At 41.9% G+C, this 25,854-nt stretch overlaps 1 protein-coding gene across 12 annotated transcripts in view; it reads left to right on the top strand.

The window, feature by feature from the left end:
- CDC42BPB (CDC42 binding protein kinase beta) overlaps window positions 1-24,592 on the top strand; it is a 155,452-nt gene extending 130,860 nt beyond the window's left edge. For 4 of the 12 annotated variants that reach the window (XM_020793632.3, XM_020793636.3, XM_072986700.2 and 1 more), the window contains 10 exons: window positions 793-1,009; window positions 3,240-3,302; window positions 9,039-9,635; window positions 12,667-12,764; window positions 12,882-12,966; window positions 14,184-14,304; window positions 14,389-14,506; window positions 18,234-18,339; window positions 18,424-18,494; window positions 22,719-24,592. In XM_020793632.3, the coding sequence (XP_020649291.3) occupies window positions 793-1,009; window positions 3,240-3,302; window positions 9,039-9,635; window positions 12,667-12,764; window positions 12,882-12,966; window positions 14,184-14,304; window positions 14,389-14,506; window positions 18,234-18,339; window positions 18,424-18,494; window positions 22,719-22,850 (1,608 nt within the window). In that variant the 3' untranslated portion in view covers window positions 22,851-24,592. Of the gene's footprint in view, window positions 1-792; window positions 1,010-3,239; window positions 3,303-9,038; window positions 9,636-12,666; window positions 12,765-12,881; window positions 12,967-14,183; window positions 14,305-14,388; window positions 14,558-18,233; window positions 18,340-18,423; window positions 18,495-22,718 lie in introns of those variants that run through there. The other 8 variants (XM_072986701.2, XM_020793635.3, XM_078383805.1 and 5 more) reach the window with 4 other exon arrangements.
- The last annotated feature ends 1,262 nt before the right edge of the window (window positions 24,593-25,854 follow it).

Below are 25,854 nucleotides of genomic sequence, written 5' to 3'. Positions count from 1 at the left end.
TTCCAAGTTTGACATTTTCCCCGGTGGCAATTAGCAGGTATCTTATTTAAACCTATCTGGGCTCAAGCTACTAGCAGTTGTGTTTGTCCTATACATTGTAAAAGATGTCTAATCTTTTCAGTCAGCAAGTATAATGACTAGTAGCAGACCACCTATAAGAATCAACCCTATTCTGATTTTGATTCCTGGCATATAGGTCATATTTTACAAACACCCCAAATTAATTAATTTTAAAAACCTGGAAAATCAATACTGATTACTTAACTGTTTCAAAATAAGCTACCTTGCCCCTAGGGTTTTTGATTCTCTGTAATATTTTGCCAGATTTTACTATACTTCCAGCACAAATGTGTCATATATAGTGGCTGAAATCCTGTTGCCTAGCATAGTCAATTGCAGCTAGAGTCACTTGGAATTTGGTGAGTAAATTTTGTTGTAAATTGCATTGATTCAGTGAACCTACTCATTGTAACTTAGTAGTCTAAGCAACAAGATTTCAGACAATAGAAATCCACTACAACTGCCCTAAACTGGATATTGTTACGCTTTGCCCAGGCCCCATCCTGCTAAAAACATGCTCCTCATCCTGAAATTTTACACATAAAATGGATAGGGAACTTTATGAAATGTAATTCTAGATGTAAGACTTTAAGAGGAAACTTTTGTGCTTACGAAAGCCATTGTATATAATAACATCTGCCAGTTGATACAGCCAGTTTATTTTCCTACATTGGAGAGAAAGAGAGCAAATTTCACTTGACTGTTGTCATTTTGCTTTATCTTGCTGTCAAGGTGACAGCTTCTCTCTTAGGCTCACCTTCAAAGACCTGCTCTCTGCTGATCCTAACTGAAAATGAGAATGAAAAGCGCAAATGGGTTGGAATCCTGGAGGGGCTGAAATCTATTCTGCAAAAAAATCAACTCAAAAACCAAGTTGTACATATTCCACAGGAAGCCTATGACAGCACACTGCCTCTCATTAAAACCAGCTTAGCTGCTGCTATTATAGGTATGTCAATTATTTAAAAATGTTTCAACTGGTGCTGCTACAGCTGCAAGTGGAGCTAATGCATTGCCATCCTTTTTATTATTATATTATTTCTCATCTGCACCTCTGTTCAGAGAAGCTTAGTAGTGTAAAATTTGCTAATTGATTTTTAAAAACTAATTATGATTAACTCTGCCTGCAGTAGGCATCTTTAGTGCTCCAGTGAATTCTGTTATTTCTATGATAATTTCTTTATGGCTTAAGGAAAAAATAGCTCTGTTATATACTGAGAGTCCTAAAAGAAAATTGTAAATATTTTCCCTGTAGACCTTCTCATTTGGAGAGATTGTTTATGTTTTACTTACATCTTGCCTCATGAACAATGAATGGCCTTTAGGGTAGCTACCCAAACTGTCATAGTAGCAGCATATAAAAACAATTTTCAAATAATAAATAAAATACAGGTATTAAACATTTCTGCTGGCATATAAATTACCAAGCTAGTTGCAATAACTATCCCATTCTCCCTATGAAAGCTTACTGGAGCACATTCTTTGCTTGCTTTAGGATGTAAGGTTGATATTAATTTTGTAGGCACCATTGTGGGGTAAGTTGTAAAGGGTGATCTGTGCTGTATCATATATCCTGAACAATATAGCCTCTGGAAGACAAAACATTTAGAGTAATCTCTCTTCCAGTGATCTCCTTTGATAGGTTTGACCCAGGCCATTGAGGCTACATTCCTATATGTGCTTTTCTAAGAATAATGTTCTTTGTACAGTGATGCCTCGCAAGACGAAATTAATTCGTTTGGTGAGGTTTTTTTGTCTTGCGAAATTTTTGTCTTGCGAGGCGCGGTTTTCCATAGGAATGCATTGAAATTTAATTAATGTGTTCCTATGGGAGAAAAAAGTCAGAAACAAAAAGTCAGAACAAAGTCACTTACAGTACCAGGTACAGTGGGGTCTCTACTTAAGAACTTAATCCGTATTGGAAGGTGGTTCTCAAGTTGAAAAGTTCTTATGTTGAATCTGCATTTCCCATAGGAATGCATTGAAAACTATTTAATCCGTATCTGCTCTTTTCCGTCCATAGAAACTACAGTGGAACCTCTACTTAAGAACTTAATTGGTTTTGGAATGGTGTTCTTAAGTTGAAACGTTCTTAAGTTGAAGCAAAATTTCCCATAGGAATGGACTGAAAACCAATTAATCCGTTCTGGCTGTTTTTTTGTTATGTAGAGGTGCGTTCGTACATTGAAGCATTAGTTCCCATAGGAACTAATGCAAAGCTGGTTAATACGTACTCTACCACTAGGGGGAGAATTTTTTTTAATCTAAGATGACCTAAGGTTAAAAAAAAGAGCAGGAAAGGTTTTTTTTTCCTGTTCTTATCTTGGATTTCTGTTCTCAAGTAGAAGCAAAATTTAGCAAATGGAGCTGTTCTTAAGTTGGATTGTTCTTAAGTAGGGATGTTCTTAAGTAGAGACCCCACTGTACTGTAGACCGAGCCCCACTCCTCACGGTCCCTTGGTAGCCCCGGAACAGCAGGACTCTGTGTGACCAGAGTGCCAAACAGCTGAGAGGCGGCAGCCATTTTGTGGTCATCTCCGCTCCCCACCCTCCACCTCCCAGCTGTTCAGTGCTGGGTCTCAGAGGCTTCCCAGGGCTTGCCCAGCATGGAAAACGGCAGGGGAAAAAGGTGGGAAATTCAAAAATGATGCTTTCCCCCTGCCTTTTTCCGTGCTGGGCAAGCCCCAGGAAACCTCTGAAAGCAGTGCTTTCCACGGGGGTGCTGCTCTCAGAGGCCCCCGCCAGTCCTCCCAGCACCATTGGAGGACTGGCGGGGGACCTCTGAAAGCAGCAGTGCTGAACACCTAAGAGGCGGGGTGGGGAGCCAGCACTGCTTTCAGAGGTCCCCCGCCAGTCCTCCGATGGTACTGGGAGGACTGGGGGGGACCTCTAAAAGCGGCGCTGGCCACGAGGGGCCACCCTCCTCCCCCATGGCAAGCGCCGCTTTCGGAGGCTTCCCAGGGCTTGCCCAGCACAGAAAAAGGCAGGTGAAAAGCACCATTTTCCCTGCCCTTTTCCCTTTAAACTGTGCCTCCAAACAAACTGAGACCCCAAAATATGGTATGCTCCATTCAGCTCATTCTGCACTTAAAAAAAAGAGGTTTTTTGCCTTAACAAAAAAATTCACAGTTGTAAGCATTCTTATATGAATACCTTTTTCACTCTCTTTCTGCCATTAGATCGGGATAGAATAGCAATTGGTTCTGAAGAAGGTCTCTATGTTGTAGAGGTGACCCGAGATGGTAAGTGAAATTCTTGCTACATTTACTCATTCTAACATTTTGTGTGAAGGGATGAGGAGCCTTGTGGCGCAGTAGTTAATCTGCTGTACTACAGCCAAAAGTGTGCTCACGACCTGGGGTTCAATCCCAGGTAGCCAGCTCAAGGTTGACTCAGCCTTCTATCCTTCCAAGGTTGGCCCACCCCCCAGCTCTCGGGGGGTGGGGCAATGCATACCCATACCCTCCGTAATTAACTTGTAAACCACCCAAAGAGTGCTTTAAGCGTTATGGGGTGGTATACAGGCGTAACTTGGTTTACAGAATTGATCCATCCTACACAATGTTACGTAATGCGGAAATTTCGTAAACCAAACACCGATTGCACTACGAAAGGGGCAGCGCTATAGGTGCAGTGCGCGCCCTGGGAAAACCCTTTCGTACTCGGGGGGGGGGGGGGAACAATGTAAACCAAGGCATTATTTCTTACGGATTTCGGTTTGTAAACCGAGGCGTTCACAAACTGAGATACCGCTGTATAAGCAGCATACTTTGCTTTTTTGTTTTGAACCCTACCACTTAAGTTTGGGCAGAGGAGCCTTTGGCCTTCCACCTACTGTTGGACTTCAGTTCCCATCAGCCCTATCATCATGGTCAACAATAAGAGCTGATGAAAACAGGAGCTCATAAATGAACAGCAAGATGTTCTCCAGCCCCAAGTAATTATTTTCTTATGAAGTACCTGATGATCTTTTCTTGTGGCAGTTGGCAAAAAGAAGTAAGGGAATACAAGTACAATTTAATGATGCTTTCTCTGGCCTTTCCCAGCTCCACAGCTGTTGCCCCAGCAACCAGCTGACTGTCTTTGTTGAGCTCTGTCTCTGTGTGATTTGCAAGGTCAGCCTATAGCCTCTGCAAGGCTAATTCAAACATTTGGAGCACGATACAAATTTAAGAGATTTAGCTGTTTTAATCCCTACCTGTTACTACTACATTTAGCTTACCGGTACATACAAAGATAAACATTTGCTGGGGTCATTCTTACGTATGGAGTGGAAGTTTTGTCTCCTACATCTTAAGTTGCAGATGAGTTTAGTTGCTGTTGAATTTCACTATCACTTAACAATTTCTCTCCAGTATTCAAAGTGAAGTTTGCAAATGGGATTTTTTGGGCCTGCTGGAGTTTGCAGAGAACCAGTTCTCTCACCCTCGTCCATGCCTGCTTCCATGCATAAAACTTACAGATTAAGATTGTCCGCTTCTCCTCGATTGCAGAAATGATCTGCAAACATTTAGCCTACATCCCCTTCCCTGCTGCTTATCTACTCGTTACACTCTTTAGAACAGCAGTCCCCAACCTTTTTGGGACTGCGGACTGGTGGGTGGGTGCAGGTTCCATGCACAGGGGGCGGGGGCACCCCGCGCTTGTGGGTGAGTGTGTGATGCTTGCGGGTGGGTGTGTCGCGCTCATGGAGGGGTGTTGCACATGTGAGCACGCCCACCTGTGAGCAACTCATGCCCCCTCCGCGAGCACGACATGCCCACCGTGCATGAGTGTGAGGGGCAGAGATCTGTCCACGGCCCAGTTCAAGGAAGCCCACGGACTGGCACCAGCACGGGCACGGGGGGTTGGGGACCCCTGCTCTAGAACACACTCTAGAATCCAGAAAATTAGTCACAGCTTTGGAAGGTGGCTACTTGATAGACAAAGAAATCTACTAAATCATGGTATCAGAGAGGTGCTTCTGTGTAAGTCTGTATTTGAAACTACATTTTGAAGATGACTTTTAAGAGGACAGTTTTTAATATGTATGTCTGATTATCAAACTTTATTTTGACTTTTTCCTCCATGGCTGTCACTAGTTTGCGGGAGACAAATGCAAAGATTCTTGTAAAATGTGCTACAAAACCTTTGAAATAAGTAATATGGAAATTAAGAGGTGTGAAGTCTCCTGCAAAAGGACTACTATATCAAAAGAACTGAAAATTCTTCTGAAAAAAAAATCTAACTGAAAGCAGTAAACCTGCAAGTTGCATAAAAGCTGCAATGCAAGATCACTCATGAAGTGCAAAATGGCATTCATTAAAACAATTACTGAAAAAAATTGTACTATTCTACAAAGGTCTCCAAATGTGTGTGTGTGTGTGTGTGTGTGTGTGTGTGAGAGAGAGAGAGAGAGAGAGAGAGAGAGAGAGAGAGAGAGAAGGGCTTTGTAAGATAATCCATAAACTGTGGTCCCATAAAATCAGACAGCTACAAAATGTATTTTCTGGTTCTTAATTGGTGACTTGAAATTGTCTGAAAACCTGCATGAAATAAGTAAGGCTGACCTTGATTTTGCACCAAAAAAAGCTGTTGAAAGAAATAAAATTTAGTGAACTAAATTTTACCTAAAATGCCAAAACATTATAGTAGCTGTTGTTCAAAAGTTGATTGCTAAAATTTTGTTGAAGTTTAACATGGTTTGTGACCTATGGACAGTAGATCCTACTATCATTAAACACAGGACAAATCTTGGAATCTCCAGCATAGGGATTGTCCTTACAGTTCCACATGCAGCAAATGCAATCAGTGACAAAGTTGCAGAAAATCAAAGCAACAATAAACTGCTTTAGTCACATTTGTCAGTAATAGCTCAAGGCTCACTTTCAAGTTTGTGATACAAAACAAGATGATGAAGCTGGATTGGATACATTTTACAGCATTATTTTGATGGCCCACAAGAGTTTCTTAGGCCCGTGGAATGTTGTCAAAATGTGCCATACTCTGTCTCATAATAATGCTTTGGTTGAAAGTGGATTTTCAGTTAATAAATCTATGTTAATAGAGAACAAAATGAAGATACAGTTGTCTGTCCGCATCATAGTTACAGTGCTCTTTTCTGGAGGACTTGAATCTTTGGTAAGAAAGAAGAACCTGTTGCACTCAGTCAGACATGCTCATGTATGCTGGACTTGGGGGCTAAACACTATAAGCAACAAGAAGAAACTCAGAAGAAGAAAGATTGAGAGAAGCCAAAATGGAAATGTTCTGAAACTAAAAGAGTTAACAAACAAAAAGAGAAATCTGTAGAAAAGATAGCCTTGTATCTTAATTTTTTTTTAAAAAAAAGAACATTTGTGTTCTAATTTATAACTTGATTTTGATTGCAACTTGAACATTATGAGTATCATAATGTGACTTCAGTTACTATTTTGGATAAGACATCCATATGCATTTTTTTACATAAATTTTGTTGTACCTTTAAAACAAGAACAAAAACGATATATCATTTGTTGTTCAGATATTACTTGAATTGAAATTACTTGCTTGGTGTAAATTTTCTGTAATTTCATAACAGATGTTTCTGCAGATGGTCATATGAAATCTCTTAACTTGAAAAATATTTTTGCATTTAAACTTGTGTCCTTTTAGAGACATTGCATAAAGCTGTTAATTAAAGTAGTGTAATCTATTGATTTTTCAAACTTGTGATTATATTGGAGTGGTTGTCAGAGAATTTGAGAAAAACTGGTCAGGTAAAGTCAGAGAAATGGAGAATAAAATTTTCATGGGAACTCTGTATTGGGAATTGTGGGTCCACAGAGTAGAACAAACAAACAAAAAGTGGCAAGTTCTAGATGTCCCCCACAGTTGTCATCTTTGTGATACACTCAGCTTTCCTTTTCCTGCCATTTCTGTTTTCAATCAGTTTTGAGAGTTACCGGTATATTCATTTTTCTTCATAAATAGAACTGCAGGTGGCGGAATCCGCTGTCTTGTGAGTGAAAATTTGCTTTGCAGATCCTCTGTGCTTTCCATAGAGAAAGGTTCCAAAGGGTATCCTATCCTACCCACGTTGCCCTCCCTAAAATATCCAGCACTTCATGTTGAAGAAGGAAAAGTGGTTTGAATGTGGGTAGAAGTCTTGACATGCCTGAAAACTCTTAAAGAAAATAGCCCACAGGGGTTTCTATTAGTTTTGAAACAGACATGAGTGTTAAGCCCCCTGCAGATTCTCAAGGTCATGGATGTTGCATGGCCTCATCCTTCTTATTTGTGTTTACGTACCCTGTTCTAGCATAGCATCCTAATAAAGCTGGAAAGCTAACAGTTGATGTAACCCAAAACTAACATGTGCAGTGTTTGACAGTACCTCCCATCTCTATAGAGAAGGATATAGTTCCAGGAGGCTTATTGAGCTCTCATGGGCCCAGGGGTAGGTTATGGGATGTGTTGTGATTTTATGCATTACAAAATTACACAGACTGTTTTACTGAATTCACATTTACCCCATATGATTGCTAGTGCTATGGAGTCAGTGTGACTTCTGAAAGCACTTTAAATGTCAGCTGAAAAATTTGCTGTCTCTTTCTTCCATACACATTCTTCACAGACTTGAGTAATTGGAATCAAGTATAATTTATCTGGGTTACAGGAATGATTCTCCCCACACGCACATGCACGCACACACACACACCTGAGGGTCTAAGAAGGCTCGGTGGTGATTTTCAGACAAATAACATCTCTTGTCATGCTCTCATTTATTACACAAAAAAATGAAAAATCTTCACAGCTTGTCAGCAAGCTTTCAGAAAACTATCTCAAAATGAATAACAGGTTCTTAGTCTAAAAATAGGCATTGAGGTCTATTTATGTTTCGCCAAAGGCTCTCTTTTTGTCCCAGAAGAGCCAGCCTGTGTGCGAGCTGCACAGTCCCAGGGTGTCCCAGAAGGGAATGATAAACCACTTCTGAATGCTCTCTACCTAGAAAACCCTGAAAAAGGCATCAGCATAAGTCAGAATTTATAGCACTATTATTATTATTATTATTATTATTATTATTATTATTATTATTATTATTATTATTATTATTATTATTATTATTATTATTATTATTATTATTATTATTATTATATGTTTTAATTAAATAAATACCATCAGACCACTTCACCCATGTATATCAAAGAACTGTTTGGCATTCATTTATGTTCTCTTTACCTATCTTCTTCTCATGTCCTTTTCTTCCTGTTCTTTTTGTTTTCTGACAATGAACATGCTTTTATTTTATATTAAAAAAAGAAATGATATAGTTTCTCTGATAAGCCCTGAAATATGTTGACTAGAGATGAGTAGGGTTCAGCAGATAACCAAACAGGTGTTCTGCAGTTTGGCACCCTGCCCCCTCTGGCAGACGCCCACTCTGAAGGAAGCCCGCATCCTGGCTCCCTTGCCCCATTTCCTCTAGGTGCTGCGTCTGAGCGGGCACCCACCAGAGGGGACAGGGCAGCACACCAAACCACAGAACATCTTCTCAGTCATCTGCCAGAGCGGCACAATCTCTAATGCTGACCTGTGTAATGCCTTGTAAAATGTACTTGTTTTTCATCAGAAATGAGAAATAGGAAGGATTTTGTTGCTGCTGAGAATTTTAAGTATATGTTCATTCTGCAGCAGGGATGGACAGAAAGTGGTTCACTGAGTCAGGTGAACTGATCCACTAAAGCACTTTTCATATCTTTGAGCAACAGTGCAGTTTTGAGGTTTCTTAGGCAGATTATTTATGCCTTAAATATTAAACAATGGCGAGTATGCACCCCTCTTCATTGAGGTACCATTTTAAGAAAGGGTTGGGTCTGAGAAGTGTCAGGTGTCTGGAGCAAAACTATCTCTCTGAGTGGAAGAGTGTGCATTAAGCAGATAGTAATTATATTGCTAATGCTTAATAAAACCCCGTCTGTTTATGCTACTGTCACTTACACGAACCTGTTGTTTCACAGTGATCGTACGGGCTGCTGATTGCAAGAAGGTCTACCAGATAGAGCTCGCTCCCAAAGAGAAAGTCATTATCCTTATTTGTGGTCGGAATCATCACGTCCACTTGTACCCCTGGTCCTCCCTGGATGGTTCCGAAGGCAGCTTTGATGTCAAGCTTCCTGAAACAAAAGGTTGCCAGTTCATCACAACTGGGACACTCAAGAAGAGCTCTTCGACAAGTTTGTTCGTGGCAGTCAAACGGCAGGTTCTCTGCTATGAGATTCACAGGACTAAGCCCTTTCATAAAAAGTTCAGTGAAACCCAGGCTCCAGGCAATATCCAATGGATGGCAATGTTCAAAGACAAGCTTTGTGTGGGCTACCCATCGGGTTTCTCTCTGTTGAACTTCCAGGGGGACGGACAGTCTATAAACCTGGTAAATTCCAATGACCCTTCACTTGCATTCCTCTCACAACAGTCTTTTGATGCCCTTTGTGCTGTGGAGCTCAGCAATGAGGAATACCTGCTTTGCTTCAGCCACTTGGGAGTGTACGTCGATGCGCAAGGTCGAAGGTCACGCTTGCAGGAACTAATGTGGCCTGCAACTCCTGCTGCCTGTAGTATGTATATGTTTTTCTGTTGCTGTATCTTTCTTGCTGCTTCAGTAGTCTGAAACTATGAGCAAGTAACATCGTGTGTCCTAACCATTACAATTTAAACCTCACTATATGGACAGAATGTGGTGTTTTAATGTGACAAGTAGATTCACTCACTTAACAGAGGTCCTGTGGCTAGTATGGTTACTAGTCATGATGCTGAAATGGAAACAGTGTGCTTGCAAATAACTGTTGCTTGTGAGGCAGCTGTGCTTGTAAGCTTTCCAGACTCAGTAGATTGGCAGTTGTGGGAGACAGAATGCTAGATAGGAAAGACATTGGCCTGATCCAGCAGGGCTACTTTTACTTTCCTATGACCAGCTGGCTGCATTACCATGAGTCAGATCACTTATCCATCTAGCCCATGGTTTTCAGTTGAGACTGAGAGTGTTTCTCTACAATTTCTTTCCTAACTCTTTCTGGAAATCCTTGGTATTCTGTGGGGGTTCCCATCCTGTTATTAACCAGGCCTAAAACTGCTTAGATTCTGAAATCTAGTGCGATTGGTATATTCAAGGTGATGTGGTGGTTTCCTAGAAAATGGATTTGTTTAATCTTTATTTATTTCAGATTGTAAAATTCTACGCAAAAATTTAGGGGAAAGGTGGGATACCATAGATTAACTTTAAAATATAAGAACATCTATACCTCCTGCCCCTTACCCTGCAGCAAGTCTTTATCATCATTTTGTCCCAGATTAAGAACTGTCCAATCCTCTTAGATGTGTGACATGGATAAGCCTTTTCCATGTGCATTGACCACTTTGACAAGTCACAATATCAAATTAGAAGAAAATCAATGAGCAGTATTTGTTAGTAGTTGCTGTTTAATATCTTAGCAGAAACAACTGATGCCTACTGAGGGATGCTGCTTCCTGGTCATGCAAAACTCAACAATTTTATGAGCCTCCCATAAGAAATCTGTGGTTATATTTTTATAGCTAAGTGATTATATTTTTATAGCTAATTTGGCCTCTTCAAATTTAGAATGAATTCCTCTTCCTTGGAGGGGCAGAAAGTGTAACACCAGGTCTTACTTTTAAAGCATAGGGCTAAAAAGCAGAGAAGTATCCTACCTGGTACTAATGACTGTTCTGTGTCAATTTGTGTCTGTTATGGTGACTGAAAGCATTAGAAGACAGAGAAGACTCTTTTGTCCCCTTTTCCAGTCACTTTTAACTTCCAGTCTCCTTTTGTTTAAAACTGAATGTGTGCTTATTCCTATCTGTGCTTTCTCTTCTCTGTACCTTGCTATTTGTTTAGCTTTTAACTAAGGCCGGTAGGGGCTGCCTTCAGGCAAGTGCAGTACTTGGTCTTTCATGATGTCCTGTTAATTATAACACAAATTATACTTCAGACACTCAAAACGTTGTAATATTCAGAAAGTGAGCATCCTGCCTCTAGGAATATCTCTCAAAATCCATAGCAAAAGTCCCATTAGCACATGTATATGGAACTCACCGCTACAAGATACACTGAAGGCCTCCAAGTCTAGATGACTTTCAAAAGAATCATCAGTGAGTTAAGATAGTTGTCCCCCTTTTAAAAAAACCCCGATAGTCTTCTCTGCCTCAAGCATCACAGCTTATCAGTGTAATTTTGAAGGGCTATTGCTGCCCCAAGAACTTTTAGCAAGTTTAATAACAAGCACCAGTTTTTTAAAAAAAACCTGAAGCTTTTTCCCATAAAGGGAAATGCTTCAGCAAGTATATTTCTGCCACTTACATTCCGGGTACAGGCAGCTTTCTTTAATAAAACTCCCAGTCCTGACATTTACCCACAGCTAAATAGAAACACCATCTTCAGGTTTGGTGTGCAGTTAAACACCCGATAAATACAAGAGCAAGACCTGTTCCTGTTAGGCTGCTCAAAAAGAACTGTGGTCTAGATGGGCCCTTGGTCTGAGTTGACAAAACTTTTTAATGCCATGGATAACTCAGTGGTTGAGGAATCTGGCTGTGGATCCAGAAGTTGGGAATTTAATTGCTCATTGTCTCTCTTGTGAGTAGAGCCCACCCTGTGTGGCCTTGGAAAATGCTGAAAAAGCCACTATAAATCAGAATTGACTTGATGGCACAGGATGATGATATGTTTTTGATATCGTCTAAAGCAGAATGAACCAAGAATGTTGCAAAGCAGACTCATTTTGTCTTCCTTATGGCTCATTGTCATGGTTTCTGTACATTTGCATAATTAATTTTATTTCTTTTTGCCCCAGCAGCCTCAATCTAGTCTGCAACTGACTTTTTCTCTTTATTCTTATGCTTTTGTTCTACAGTCACAGAATAAACCTTTTGGTAATCTCATTTTCCCCTCAGCCTTTCTCTATATGGCTCTGAGAGGGCCATTTTTAAAATGCTGTGTAGAGTATAAGGTAAAACTCTCTTTTATAAGATCAGCACAGGGAATGTCTTTTTTTTATTTGGGAGAGGTCCACAATTGCAAAATATATTCCAAGAATGAGTAGCCACATTTCAAATGCAAGGCTGTTAGCTAGTTGATTGTGTGTGTGTGGGGTTGAGCCTGGAAGGTGTGGGTTGACCTTGAGCAAGTCACAGGAGTACCTCTTGTCTTCTCTGGATTAAGTTTCAGTTTATTCACCCTCATCCAAGTTCATTGCTGACACTTGACACTGATTTGGAGCCAAAACAGCTTCCTCAGATTTAGATGGCAAGGAGAGATAGTGTCGGATGTCATCCGCATACTGGCCACTGCAAACCCCAAAACTATGAACAATCTCTCCCAGCAGTTTCATGTGGATGTTAAATAACATAGGAGACAAAACAGAACCCAGAGGGCCAAACAGGAATCTCCTAGCACCACCTTCTGAGTTCTCTTCTCCAGGAAGAACCTGAGCCACTGTAAAACGTCAGTAAGAACTAGGCCTAAGACATTTCACACAGAGTACATATGGGCCGCAGCAGTGGAATTAAATGATGTGCTTGGCGTTAGTTCAAGTATGTTCAATAATGACTGATTCTGCATTTTCTCTCCAGGTTGCAATCCCTTCTATTTAACAGTCTACAGTGAATATGGTGTTGATGTTTTTAACGTTAACTCTATGGAATGGGTTCAGACGATTGGCTTAAGAAAGGTAGGTAACTCTCTGTACTGTAAAATACAGTGGATCATCAGTTTTTAGTTTTTGAAAACGCCCATGCAGTGTGTTAAAGATTAATTTTATGTTTCCCTTACTTTGCCTCCGCAACAGATCAGACCCTTGAATGTGACAGGCACACTCAATCTCCTTAACTGTGAACCTCCTCGATTAATCTATTTCAAGAACAAGTTTTCAGGTTAGTGTGCTGGTTTGGAAGAGACAAGAAGAAAAAGATATAATGAAGAGTGATAGCTGTAATTCCATTCTATAGCTTTGAGATAGGGTAGTTTGCAGAGAGGAAAGACAAGAACTGCTATGTAAAACTAGGATAGCCAACTCTAAGCAGTAAATTCAGCCTTAGTTTTACTGTAGTATTGAGGAGCCTTTTTACTTGGTGGGACTTTTTGTTAAGGTTACTGTTGATGGTTTCAAGGCTACTGTCATGGTAGGAAACTACAGTATGATAATTATATGAGAGACATCTGAGATGGCCTTTGGTTGAAGTTAGCGGTATCTTTTGTTCATTGAATTTTATTTTTCATGTCTTTTGGTTTCATCAAAAGGTACATATCTAGCCTTTGGTATGCAAATTTCTCGAAGGGTTGTCTATTAGAAAACACAACTACTTTTCTAGAAAAGATTATGATTTGCAGATGTGTATTTTGCATCATTTAAGAGTTGTAGAAAAAAAGACTCAAAAGTGCTTAGTACAGTGGTTTCGGCCTTGCAGCCCCCAGAAATCCTGGCTGGCACAGCTAGTGATGAAGTCTTCTGGGAGTTGTAGTTCAAGAACATCAGGGACCCAAGGATGTGAATCACTGGTTTAATAGAAGCATGAGAGCTTAGAGATGTATCTTTTGGTCATCAGAATATGTTGTATTGTGTCAGGTAACACAGTAGGCAAGGATCCACAGGACAAACCAGAACCTTGGCTTATCAGTTGCAAGCCACACCTGGTGGACACATCCAATTTTGCTCCTAAATGAAGTGGGAATAGGTAACCAAACTAGACAGCTGTGCTCCACAGTTCATGTTCTTATATTTTTTTGGATGTGCATGCTCCCTTCTGTTTGGGTGTTAAGTTTTCCAACAAACCAGACAAAAGAATCTAGGATTTGTTTTAGGCTTGCTTCTCAATTTATTGGGAGAGAGACAAACCAGAGAAAAGAACTCCATCAACACAATAAACAAACTGCACAGCAGAACTTCATGGATTGTTTTCCTGCATTTGCTGTAGAAAACATACATACAAGACTAGGTTTCCACTCTTTCCATTCAGTGACCCACTGGGATTTTCAGATTTCTGGGTCCTCTGTATATAATGAGTATAAAAACCCGTTAAGAGTTTCTGCTTGTGCAGAACTTCTGTTGGCTTGTGTCTGGTGTGTGTAACTGTGTTATCTATTGTTATAGCAGGAGCAGCCCTTAGTGTGCCAGAAACATCTGACAACAGCAAAAAGCAAATGCTTCGCACTAGAAGCAAAAGAAGATTTGTCTTTAAAGTCCCTGAAGAAGAAAGATTACAGCAAAGACGGTGAGGCTTTAAATTTCTTCCACAGCTGATAGTAAAAAGACTTTATTTATATAAAATCATCAATTTTTGTTCTTGTTTGTTTAGAGAAATGCTCCGAGACCCTGAGCTGAGATCCAAAATGATTTCCAACCCAACCAATTTCAACCATGTGGCTCATATGGGACCAGGAGATGGAATGCAGGTGCTCATGGATCTCCCACTGGTAAAGATTTTTGTTCCTAGAGAATGAGATTACGCAAGTTTCTGCTGAGCAACATTTCCAAAATATTAGGGGACAAGTTTACAAACAGCTTTAGAAGTTCAAACAGAATAAAATGACAATTTGCTCAAGCCTAAATGTTTCCCGGAAAAGATAAGCAATAGGCTTTGCTCTTGCTCCCTCCCTCCCACTCCTTCAGCTACCGTCACCATAGACAGAAATAAAATTTGATTTTGAGTGATCGCATGATATTCTGCATGCAGAATCTCTTCTACTGCTAGGAGATCAAAATCTACTTTTGAAAGGGTTTAACCTCTTTGGATAACAGGAGATCCCTTGTTCAGATAAATACAGGAGTTCCCATTTGGTATCTCCAAACTGCTGGGAGCCAGGGAGGAAGCCTGCAAGTCCAACCCTGTACCTCATCTAGTCCTGGGGTTGGGGGCAGGCGGCAGAATTCAGTTCTGAACAGGCTCTGTAAAGTGCCACCACATACACAGGATGCTGAAAGTCAGCCAGTGTCAGTGCCAGGCATGCATGAGTGTTTTCTAAACAACTATTCATTCCTCCTTCCTTTTTCTTGTTTGTCTTGTCTAAAATAACAGAATGAATTTCCTGCCCCTTCACCCTCCCAACACTCTGCTCTGATATCACCTCCAACAGGCTTTGAGCATGTCTATCACATAATCCCTGTTTCGGCTGAAATCTTTCTCCAGAGTGATCATTCTTCCTCAACACTTTCCTCCTCTTCCTGCCCCACCTCTGTGTCTGTAGTCAGGGTAGGAGCAGCTCTTTAGGAATTGAAGTGGATGATGCTGTGCATTGTACCTCTGTCAACATGAAAACATGGGCACATTTAATGTTTTGCAGGGAATTAATTGGTTTTTGTACTTACAAGCTTGTGATTACTACCCTGAATTCTGCACTTGAACAGCATCTCCCCAATCTCTCTCTCTCTCTCGGGGTGCCGTCTTAGTTGCTGAGGTTGGCTGCCATCATGGCATCTTTCCACCATCTCTTGTTGTGTGGATTAGTTCTTCTTCTTCATGGTCTCTGTGAATGCACACTAATGGGTTTAATCTGCGCTTGGGCAGAGGTTCCGGAATATTCTACAGCTTTAACACACGTTCTCCAGGACCGCCCCCTAGTACACGTGGCCCACCCATCCTTATGATTGCCTCAGTTCCTTTTTGCCGCCACTGAGGTTTCATCTCACGAGCTCTCGCAACTTCTTACAATTCCTAGAGAAGAGAAAGAATAACGATAGAAAGAAATCAGTGAGAGACTTTTTGATCTGTTTTCCTTCTCTCCACCGCCCCCCTTTCCCTCTCTTCCCTCCTTTTATGGCCCCCACAGGGCCGTTTGAGAGGTGGACTTTGTGGCCAAATAAGATTTCCCTCTCTGACGGACACAATTCTTTCCTTTTCTGTTTGGGGGAATCCCATCAACCAGCTTTTTGCCATTTTTGCAAGAATCTCTGGTTGTCGCTGCTAAAGTTAAATCATGTCCTCTCTAGTAATCTCTACCTCAGGTCGGGCAGGAGGTTGTATATCCATCGAGCAGCAGCAGGCAAATGGAAAGCTGACAAGAGTGCCATGGAATTCCTCATTGTGACAGAACTGCTAGTATTTGCTCTTTCAGCTGTCAGATATAGCATAGCTGAAAAGCAAGCAGTTGTTAGGCATTTTGCAGTTAGGAAAACCTAAAAGCCTACTCTCCATTGCTGATACAAGTGCTCCACTGCCAATATTCTTCACCAGTATTCAACCTCGATAATACACTGACAACATTAGTAAGCATACAGCTATTACAGGATCTCAGTGACTCTAGAAGAATGTGTATTAGCTTGTAGGGCAAAAACTACAAAGCAAAAGAAAGAGCAAGATTTGCTAGCTGGTATGTTTAGTTACCATGCCTCCATCAGTTGGAAGTAACTTAGGTTGACTACTCAGATTTCGGTTTGTTTTGGGGTTGTGGTCAGGTAGAGTGATTCTTTTTTTAAAGCAGTTTTTCCAACCTGTACTGTATATCATAAATAAAAAAATAAAGAGAATAATAAAAAACCAAATACAAACAATTGGCAGATATGGTTGTTGTGGGTTTTTCGGGCTCTTGGCCATATTCTGAAGGTTGTTCTTCCTAACGTTTCTCCAGTCTCTGTGAACGGCATCTTCAGAGAACAGGAGTAGCACTCTGTGGTCTGCTGCAGTTTGTTTGGGAGTTGAGTATTTACACCTTTGCAATTTGGAACCACGGTGAAGAAAAATTGGAAGAATTTCTAAACCATCTCAACTGCATCCACCCAAATATACAATTCACCATGGAAAAAGAAATAGAGGGCCAACTGCAGTTCTTAGATGTCATGGTCATACGCAAAACTGACCTCCTGTTGGGAACAAGGTCTACAGAAAACCCACCCACACAGACTGGTACCGACACAAAAAGTCCAACCACCACCCACAGCAAAAAAGAGGCATAATCAAAACACTGGTAGACCATGCAAATCGGAACTGTGAAGCTCAATTTCTCAGCACCGAACTCAGCCATCTACAGGCAGATGGGTACTCCAAAAATGAAATCACAAGAGCCATCAAACCAAGAAAACAGCACCAAGAAAAACAGCCACCCACAAATAAAGTATTTCTGCCATACATCAAAGGGGTCATGGACTGCATGGGGAAACTTTTGAAAAAACACAACCTACAAACAGTATTCAAGCCCACCACAAAATACAACAAATGTTACGGTCAGCAAAGGACAGAAGGGCCCCCCTCACCACTGCAGGAGTATACTGGATACTTTGCAGTTGTGACCAGGTATATATTGGAACCACAAAACGCAGCATCCACACTAGAATCAAAGAACATGAGAGACACTGCAGACTAAAACAACCGGAAAAATCGGCAGTAGTCGAACATGCCCTAAAACAAGCTGGACATGAAATTCTATTTCAAAATACTGAAATACTGGACAACACCAGCAATCATTACATTAGACTGCACAGGGAAGCCATTGAAATCCATTGAAACACCAGCCATTGAAACACCAGTAGAGTTTCAACAAAAAAGAAGAAAGTTTAAAACTCAACAGAGCTTGGCTCCCAGCACTGAAAAATCCAGCCTGCAAAAGATCAACTAACTCTACCCAGCCACAATGACGGGTGATCACTACACACAAAAGACCAGCTAACAACACCCATCAGTCACAGTGACAGATAATCTCTCCTCCTTATCACAACAATACACACACAACAAAAACACACTGATCACCATAATCATCCATCTCCTGAAAAGAACAAAAGCTGATCCCACAGCTATAAATACTCAACCCAAACAAACTGCAGCAGAGCACAGAGTGCTATTCCTGTCCTCTGAAGATGCCGGCCACAGAGACTGGCAAAATGTTAGGAAGAACAACCTTCAGAACACAGCCAAAGAGCCCGAAAAACCCAATATTCAACTATTAGATCCTGGCCGTGAAAGCCTTCGCGAATAAATTGGCAGATAACATTGAAGGGTAGAATGATTCTTAACCTAACTTCATACTGCATGGCTCTCACTGGTCATGCAAGGCAAGTGTATAACAGTTTCACCATACAGTATGACTGAACAAAGGGAAACTTTAAAGAGGTTTTTTTTTTTTTTTCATATCTCTGGTAGAAGTTTCTCAGAGAAGAAACTTGTGTTGAAAATGTCTTGCCTAATTGACTGTGCCTGCATTTCTGCTTCAGAGTGTCTTACCTTCTTCACAAGATGAAAAGGCTTGTCCTCCCACAACCAGCATTTCACGCCAAGCGCCTCAGAGAAACAAAAGCTACATTTCGTGGCCGTCTTCAGGTAACAGTAGAAGCAAATCTATTTATAGACTTTTGTTTTATAAGCATCCTGCAGGAGAGATTATCAGACATCTTTCCTTTGCAGGTGGCACGGATCTGGGAGCAGCCATGCCATTGCGAAGTATGTCTGATCCTGACCAGGAGTTTGACAAAGAGGTGAGCTTTATCTGTGGGCATCATTTGGTTCCAAATAGTTATGCATAGCTGTTGATGTTATGTGGAGAAATCTGCCTCTGCGCCTGACTGAGGAAAAGTTATTTTTGCCTGTTGCCACATGAGAAGGGGACAGAGTAAGCACTCAGCAAAGTGACAATGGACATTTCAAGTGAAAATGTTTCTTCATCAGGAGCAGCTAAGATGGTAATTGAAGCCAGAAGCAAAAGAAGGTAGAACCAGTTTTGTTTCTAGTCTCCTGCCTGATTATAGTAGCAACACAAAAGCATTGTGGTACATTTCTTTAACAAACTATTCAGTCATGGTGCCAGATTTTACAGTATATACTGGAGATTTTACAGTATATACCCAGTCTTGGGTCTCCAGATGTTCTTGGACTAAAACTCCCAGAAGGTATCACCACTAGCTGTGCTGATCAGGATTTCTAGGTGTTATAGTCCAAGAACATCTGGGGACCCAAAGTCGGGAACCGTTGGCATATACCTTCAGGTCACGACCAACGTAAACTGATTCTAATAGGATTTTCAAGGTATGTGAGATGTTTAAGGGCAGTGTTACCATTGCCATTACCCTTAGTGCTCACTGGAAGGACAGATCCTGCAGCTGAGGCTCCAATACTTTGGCCATCTCATGAGAAGAGAAGACTCCCTGGAAAAGACCCTGATGTTAGGAAAGGGTGAAAGCAAGAGGAGAAGAGTATGACAGAGCACGAGAGGGTTGGACAGTGTCATCAAAGCGACCAACATGAATTTGACCCAACTCCAGAAGGCAGTGGAAGACAGGAGGGCCTGGCGTGCTCTGGTCCATGGGGTCACGAAGAGTTGGACACAACTTAACAACTAAACAACAACAACAACCGTTGCCATTACCCACCCCAGTGAGTTTCCTTGTGTCCTAGTCCATCACTTTAACCACTACACCACACGGTCCCTAAGGTATGCGATACCACAGTCCAGTGGGAAGCTTGTCTGATTCATCAGATGTCTGAAGAACCAGAAGAAAGAGGCATGACTAGCAAGATTAGTGGGCAAAAAAGGAAGAAAAAATGCAGCTGCACTAAGGTTTGAGGTAGCCACGAATGGGCCTATCCATGAGTGAAAAATGTTCCTGTCCCTGAGAGGGAAGCACTCTAGCTCCATCATCTTTCTCTCCATATTCTGCTATGTATTGGATAAAAACAGAAGCAGATTCCATTGTCTGTAACTCTGTCTGCGTAGGACGGAATCCTGATATATTCAGTATTTTAGCTCCCTTACAGAGATCCCGTACAGAGAGGGGAAGCTGTGCCTGTCTAGACTCTGTTCTCCCAGGTCTCAAAGGGCAACAAGTGACAGCATATGTGAGAGAGGCTGAGGTGCTACCTTCCATATATTGATGACGACACATGAATATAGTGAGGGAATGGTGCTTTATTTGGTTATGCACACTTATTTTTGCATAAATCGAGTGCCAAGTCTCAGTATTCCCAGGCTTGCATGAACCTCCATGAAGGAGGACTTTGATCAGCAACCGCCACATTCAGCACACAGCAGGAAGTCATGATCTAGGTTTCTCAGCCTGTGGGTCCAGATGCCAGAGCAGACTGTGGGTCTCCTTAAGAAGAGGCATCAATCACTGCACCTTAGCAAGCACCACTTGGATGGGAAAGAAGCTCCTCAAGCATGCTGCACCAGGGCAATTCTGGCCTCACCACGCTCGTCCTGCTTTTTTTCTGGCATAGTCAAGTGCTATCAGCTGCGCTGTAATCTCAGTCTAGAAGCCTCTTGTCATTACAGAGTACAGTGGTGCCTCCAATAGCGATGTTAATCCGCTCCGCAAAAAACATCGCTGTTGGATTTCTTCGCTATTCAAAACGCGGTTTCCCATTGAAATGCATTGAAAGCCGGCTAATCCGTTCCAATAGGAACGAATTGCCGTCGCTATTCAAAAATCTCCATGGGAAACCTCGCTAATCAAAATGCGGTTCCCCCATTGAAATGCATTGAAACCTATTCAATTCATCTCAATGGGGGGGGGGGGGAAATCCAACAACAAATTAAAAAAGAGAACAAAGCCAGCCAGCGAGGGAGCGAGGAAGGAGGAGGAAGCCAGCCAGCCAGCCAGCCCAGAAGGAGTGTCGGGCCGCTCGCCCATCCCTGCCTGCTGGGGGGGGGTGCCTGGTGGGTCCCTTTGTTCTCCCTCGACCCCCAGCGCTGCCAGGAGGAGCCAGAGCCAGAGGAGGCCCGGCCGGGAGATGGGTGGCCACTGCCGCCCGGGCTTTTTCCCTTCCCCCGCCGCAGCCCCGGAGGAGTGAGCTGGCCGAAGCGCCGCTCGACCAGGCCTTTTCCCATCCCCTGCCACCACCGCCGCCCCAACCATCGCTAATCAAAAATTGCCCATAGGAAAAATCGCTAATCAAAGTGAAAAAATTCCCCAAAAAACAAATCGCTATTCAGTTTTTTCGTTAATAGAGGCACTCGTTAATCGAGGGACCACTGTATAGGAACAAGTTGGTATGAAAAGCCATAATTTCTAGAAACCAAATTGGAGCTGTGGATCACTTTTGTAGATGTTAATGATTCTTAATAACAGTTCATACTAAGTATGAAAAGCAGTACTAGAAGTGGCACCCTCGGTTTCTTTTCCCAGGCTCTTTCTAGCATATTGGTCACCACACTGAGTAAACCATTAATAGCTGGACTGGACATCTGCCGCAATCTCCCAACACCACCAGCTGTATTTTCAGAGATAAGAAGTTAGGTGGCCCTTCTCAAGGAACAGAAAAGGGATTCTTTCAGAAGAGCTGGCTTTGTGATGTTTTTGCCCTGTTGTGACTTTAAAAATCACCACTGGGGGACTCCATCCTGAGTGATGTAAAGCAGGAGATATAGTTTACAAGTCCCTTTGCATGCCAGGTGTTAGGTGACATCCTCAATTTATGCTTCATTGTAGTTGGCATGCTTGGGTTTTAACTAACACTTGGGATTTGTATGTTTGTTTTTATAGATACCACAGCATAAAGCTCTAGTTGGTTCTGCTTCATGGCTTGTTGCCTTATCACAGCTTTCCCTGGCTGATCTTGTCTAAATAATTACATTATAGACAAACTTACTGTTTACACCCACAGCAAAATCTTGTCAACTGTATCTCCTGCAGATATCACCTTTTAATCTATGGGCTAAATATAAATTCTTCCTCCCCAATTAAATTGACTGCCACAGTAGCTGTTCTGCAGTGAAGCTGTGTATTGTGACGAGTCAACTGCGTTCCAAAGTACTGGGAAACTGTCCAGGCAGCCATCTAGGAGAAAAGGGAAGCCTTGCACACCAGATGCCAACAGATATACCTAGAGAATAACTCCAGATGCTTAAGTTTAACCAGCCTTTCCCAATGTGCACTTCAAGTGTATTGAGTTAAAATCTGCATTTTTCCAAGGAAGCACAGTCTAGGTCAGCGATGGTGAACCTATGGCACGCATGCCACAGCTGGCATGTGGAACCCTTTCTGCCGGTGCGCGAGCCATAAGTTGCTAGATCGCTACTCTGCCCCCCCCCCCCCCCCCCACACACACACACACACACACACACACACACACACACACACACACACACACACACACACACACACACACACACACACACACACACACACACACACACACACACACACACCCAGATCCGGAGCAGTTGGTGCTGGCAGTGGATCCGGAGTGGGGTCTCAAGGCACCTTCCGGTTCCGCCACTGCAGCACACCGCCCCCTGTGTTCTTTTTCCAGTTTGGGCACGTGAGCCCAAACAGGTTCACCACCACTGGGTCTAGGTCCTGCTGGTAGAAAGATGGTGAAGGTTGTGGTTTGATATCTCTGGTGCAGGGAAGACTGGGCTTTAATGGCTTTCCTGCAAGTATCCTCATTTGAGGGAGTGCATTTATAGCCTCCTTGACAATATTAGACCACTGTTGTGTTATCAGGGACAGGGCATAAATAAGCCATAGACAAATTTGTGCTTGTATAGAGCAGTGTTTTTGCCTTGAGTTTCCATCAGGTGACTTGCAAACTTTCCATGATGCACAAGGGCTTTTTTCTTCATCCCCCCCCCCCAAAGTTGGTGCCGTTTCCCTCACAGTCGCCTGGATCTCCATCCATCAGATGGTTATTGAGGATAGTTTTCCTATTCTTAACTTGAAAATCAGTGTATCTGGAAGGCCTTTTCTTTTTCTTCTTGGCAGCCTGACTCGGACTCTACCAAACACTCTACTCCTTCCAACAGCTCCAACCCAAGCGGCCCCCCGAGCCCCAACTCTCCACATAGGAATCAGCTGACCCTAGATGGATTGGACCAATCAGCCTGCGATGCATAGCCTGACACCTCTCCTCCCCATTCCTCACTTGAGATCATCGGCTGCTCCATGGAGTACTCAAGAGCAGGACATCTGTCTCCAGCAACAGTGCCAAGACTGATACTGAATTTCTAGTGTTGCACAAAAGTAAATTATATACCTAGATGATAGATTAGGGTGGAATAGGGAATAAAAAAGGAGGAGAGAATTCATTATGATTACCATGATCAAGTTTGGGGTGTTTCTAAGTGCAAAACTGTTCATTCTTAAAACGATGGTGGATCCATTTCTGCACAGCTGTGATGTGCTCATGGCATACAAGAAAGGCTACTGGTAAAGAGTATTTATACTTAAGCTGGAAAAAAGTAGGGAAGAGATGCTGGTAGTTTTTACTACTATGCAGTGTCAGGAATATTATTTTTCTATAGGATGATGTAATGTCTTGTTAGCAGGAAATCCTTTTAGGAAAAAAAATCTGACTTTTTGGGCAGGAAATAAAACAAGGCTAGTTACATCCTTGGCTAAATATATTATGTTGTGTGTTGTGGTTCCCCCCCCCCCTCAAAATTGAGGAGAATGGTAGGAAGCTGTAGGGCCATTCCAGCATCTGTAGAATATGTCAGGAAATTGAAAACAGCAGTCCTAGTTTGTGGCCTTTTAACTTATTTAGCCATTCCATACGTTCCCAGCTATGTAAATGTCTTTCTCCTGGCTTTTTAGTCATGTACATAAAACTATTACTCAGTAACATTTTATCCTTACCCTGCTTTTTTAGATCTCATTAGTCAGGGCAGGGCTTTTTTTAAAAAAAATAAGTAAAATACAGATGTGAAACAGTTTTACTTTGCTTTTCCTGCTATCCATCTTCTCAAACCTTCTTGTAATTTCTCTTGGTTTGTTGGTCCATTGTTTTTCAGTGTAAAAAAATACCCTGCATTTTTAAAAGAAAAATATATAGCTAGCTAGCATCGTCTTGGGATTGCTCCCTTGGTGGCTGCTTCTGTGAAGGGATTGTGTACTACTAAAATTTTCGGCCTCTTTATCGGTAACCAAAGTGGAAATGTTGAAGGGTGTGTATATGAGGAAGCCTTGTCGTCTGTTTCCCTCTTCCCCCAGTCCATTGTATTCTCACCTGCATGAAGGACCCCATGATTGCTAATCAAAAGTATTGATCATGTCGGTGGGGAGACATGCATCACACACTCCTGTATATTTTGTTATGGCCCAAGTGCAGCAGTGACATTGCGTGTATATTTAATCTCATGCTTCCATGTATTATACATTTAGTAATTTTTCTTGCCCACCCACCCTCTGGAAATTGTGACTATGTCTCATTTAAAAAGCTTGTAATTAATTCTGTGGCTGGCATATCCAGTTTGTCACTGTCACACTAGTGTGCCTTCTGTGCCAATTTTGATGACAGTTGGATGTCAATTGTTTTAAAATCTGGTTTCTATTGGCTAACGCTACCCCAACAGCTAATACTCTTTCCTGAAACACTGTATAGGACATGCACTTATCTCTAGTTTAACCCAAGTGGTTCTAGTCAACATTTAATCCTCTTGCATTAAGTGTTTGACAATATTTGCTCTTTCTCAGATCAAGGAGGCTCAATTTGAGCTGGACACTACTGCTTTCAGGATTTTCTGATTTTTACTCTTTTTTTAAATGTAAGTCTAAGGTCTTTGTAATTATTGAATTGTGAGAACATTTTTGAACAATTTACTTGTCAATAAAGCAGAAGAGGGAGGTTTTAAAAAGTTCCCGGTGGTCCTGTCTTTTCCTGGGCAAGTGTACGTTTGGGCCTCAAACTCATTTGATTCGTCTTCAAGGCACCCAGACACGATTAAAGATTCTCCTCCAGAAAAGGCGGAAACAGGGAAGGAGGAAAGGTTGTAAGTTTGAAAGCAAAAGAGCATCACCTGTTTTATTTGTTCAAGGGCTTTTCAGTCATTTGGCGACTGAACCTGGAAAGGGGAGAAAACCCAGTGTGCCATTTTGTGCTGGTTGCTGCAGTCTTTAGTCCCAATTAAAAATTGAAGAAACAATGGCAATTGCTGAAGTCTTTTCCTTCCTGTGACTGGACACCAAGTATTATCCATTGGACCAGAGTTAAAAATGTGTACAGACCATCAATTCCAGGATGTGGCATGCAGACGGGACTCTCCCAAAACATAGTGCTGCCTGAGGCAGGCCATAACTCACCTATTCCCCATGTCACTGTATATACCACCTAAAGCCAGGCAAGTTACTTTGGCATCTGCAGCTGAAACTCCCACAAGTACCTTTCTCCTTCTATGGCAGTAACCAGCAGAGAATTGCTACCTTTTCATGACACCCCGAATCTGCTGCTTGAGATGGCCACCTGTCTCTGCTTAGTAGTGGGGCTGGCTGTGGCAGACAGTCTGCATAGGAAATAATAGGGAGATAGAACGGTTAATTTGGCCAAAGAGACACATTTAGGAGACTCCGTGTTTTGATCATCCTTCATATTGTTCAGTGGAAATTGAAGACCCAAGTTAAGGGAGTATTCTTATGTATAAGGGCTTTGGATGGTTTCTCTGCCTTGTATAATTTAGGGCTGGAATTTGTACAGTGGGGTCTTGACTTAAGAACTACTTGAGTTAAGAACATTTTGACTTAAGAACCACTCTCATAGGAAAATATTGACTTGACTTAAGTACTTAGATTTGAGTTAAGAACTGAAAAAAAACCACGTGGGAGGCAGGGAAAGTGCAAAATGTGAACTTTCAGCTAACTGTTGGCCAGTGAAAAGGGTGCCTGTCTGCTTCCTCACTCCTCCCAGCGTTTAGAGAGTGGATTGGGAGTCTTCAGACTGCCTGGTACTGTACTGCCTGGACTGTATTTTCCCTGCCTTCCCTGAACCTTTCTTGACCTAAGAAAAAAAGAAACAAAATATGCCCCTCTAGTGGTAGAAGGCGGAATAGCAGCTTCCCATTAGCTTCTATGGACGGAAAAGAGCAGATACGGATCAAATGGTTTTCAATGCATTCCTATGGGAAAT

Source organism: Pogona vitticeps, chromosome 1, assembly GCF_051106095.1.
Source record: "Pogona vitticeps strain Pit_001003342236 chromosome 1, PviZW2.1, whole genome shotgun sequence".
Classification (NCBI taxonomy): domain Eukaryota; kingdom Metazoa; phylum Chordata; class Lepidosauria; order Squamata; family Agamidae; genus Pogona; species Pogona vitticeps.
This window is presented reverse-complemented; position numbering and strand designations above follow the sequence as displayed.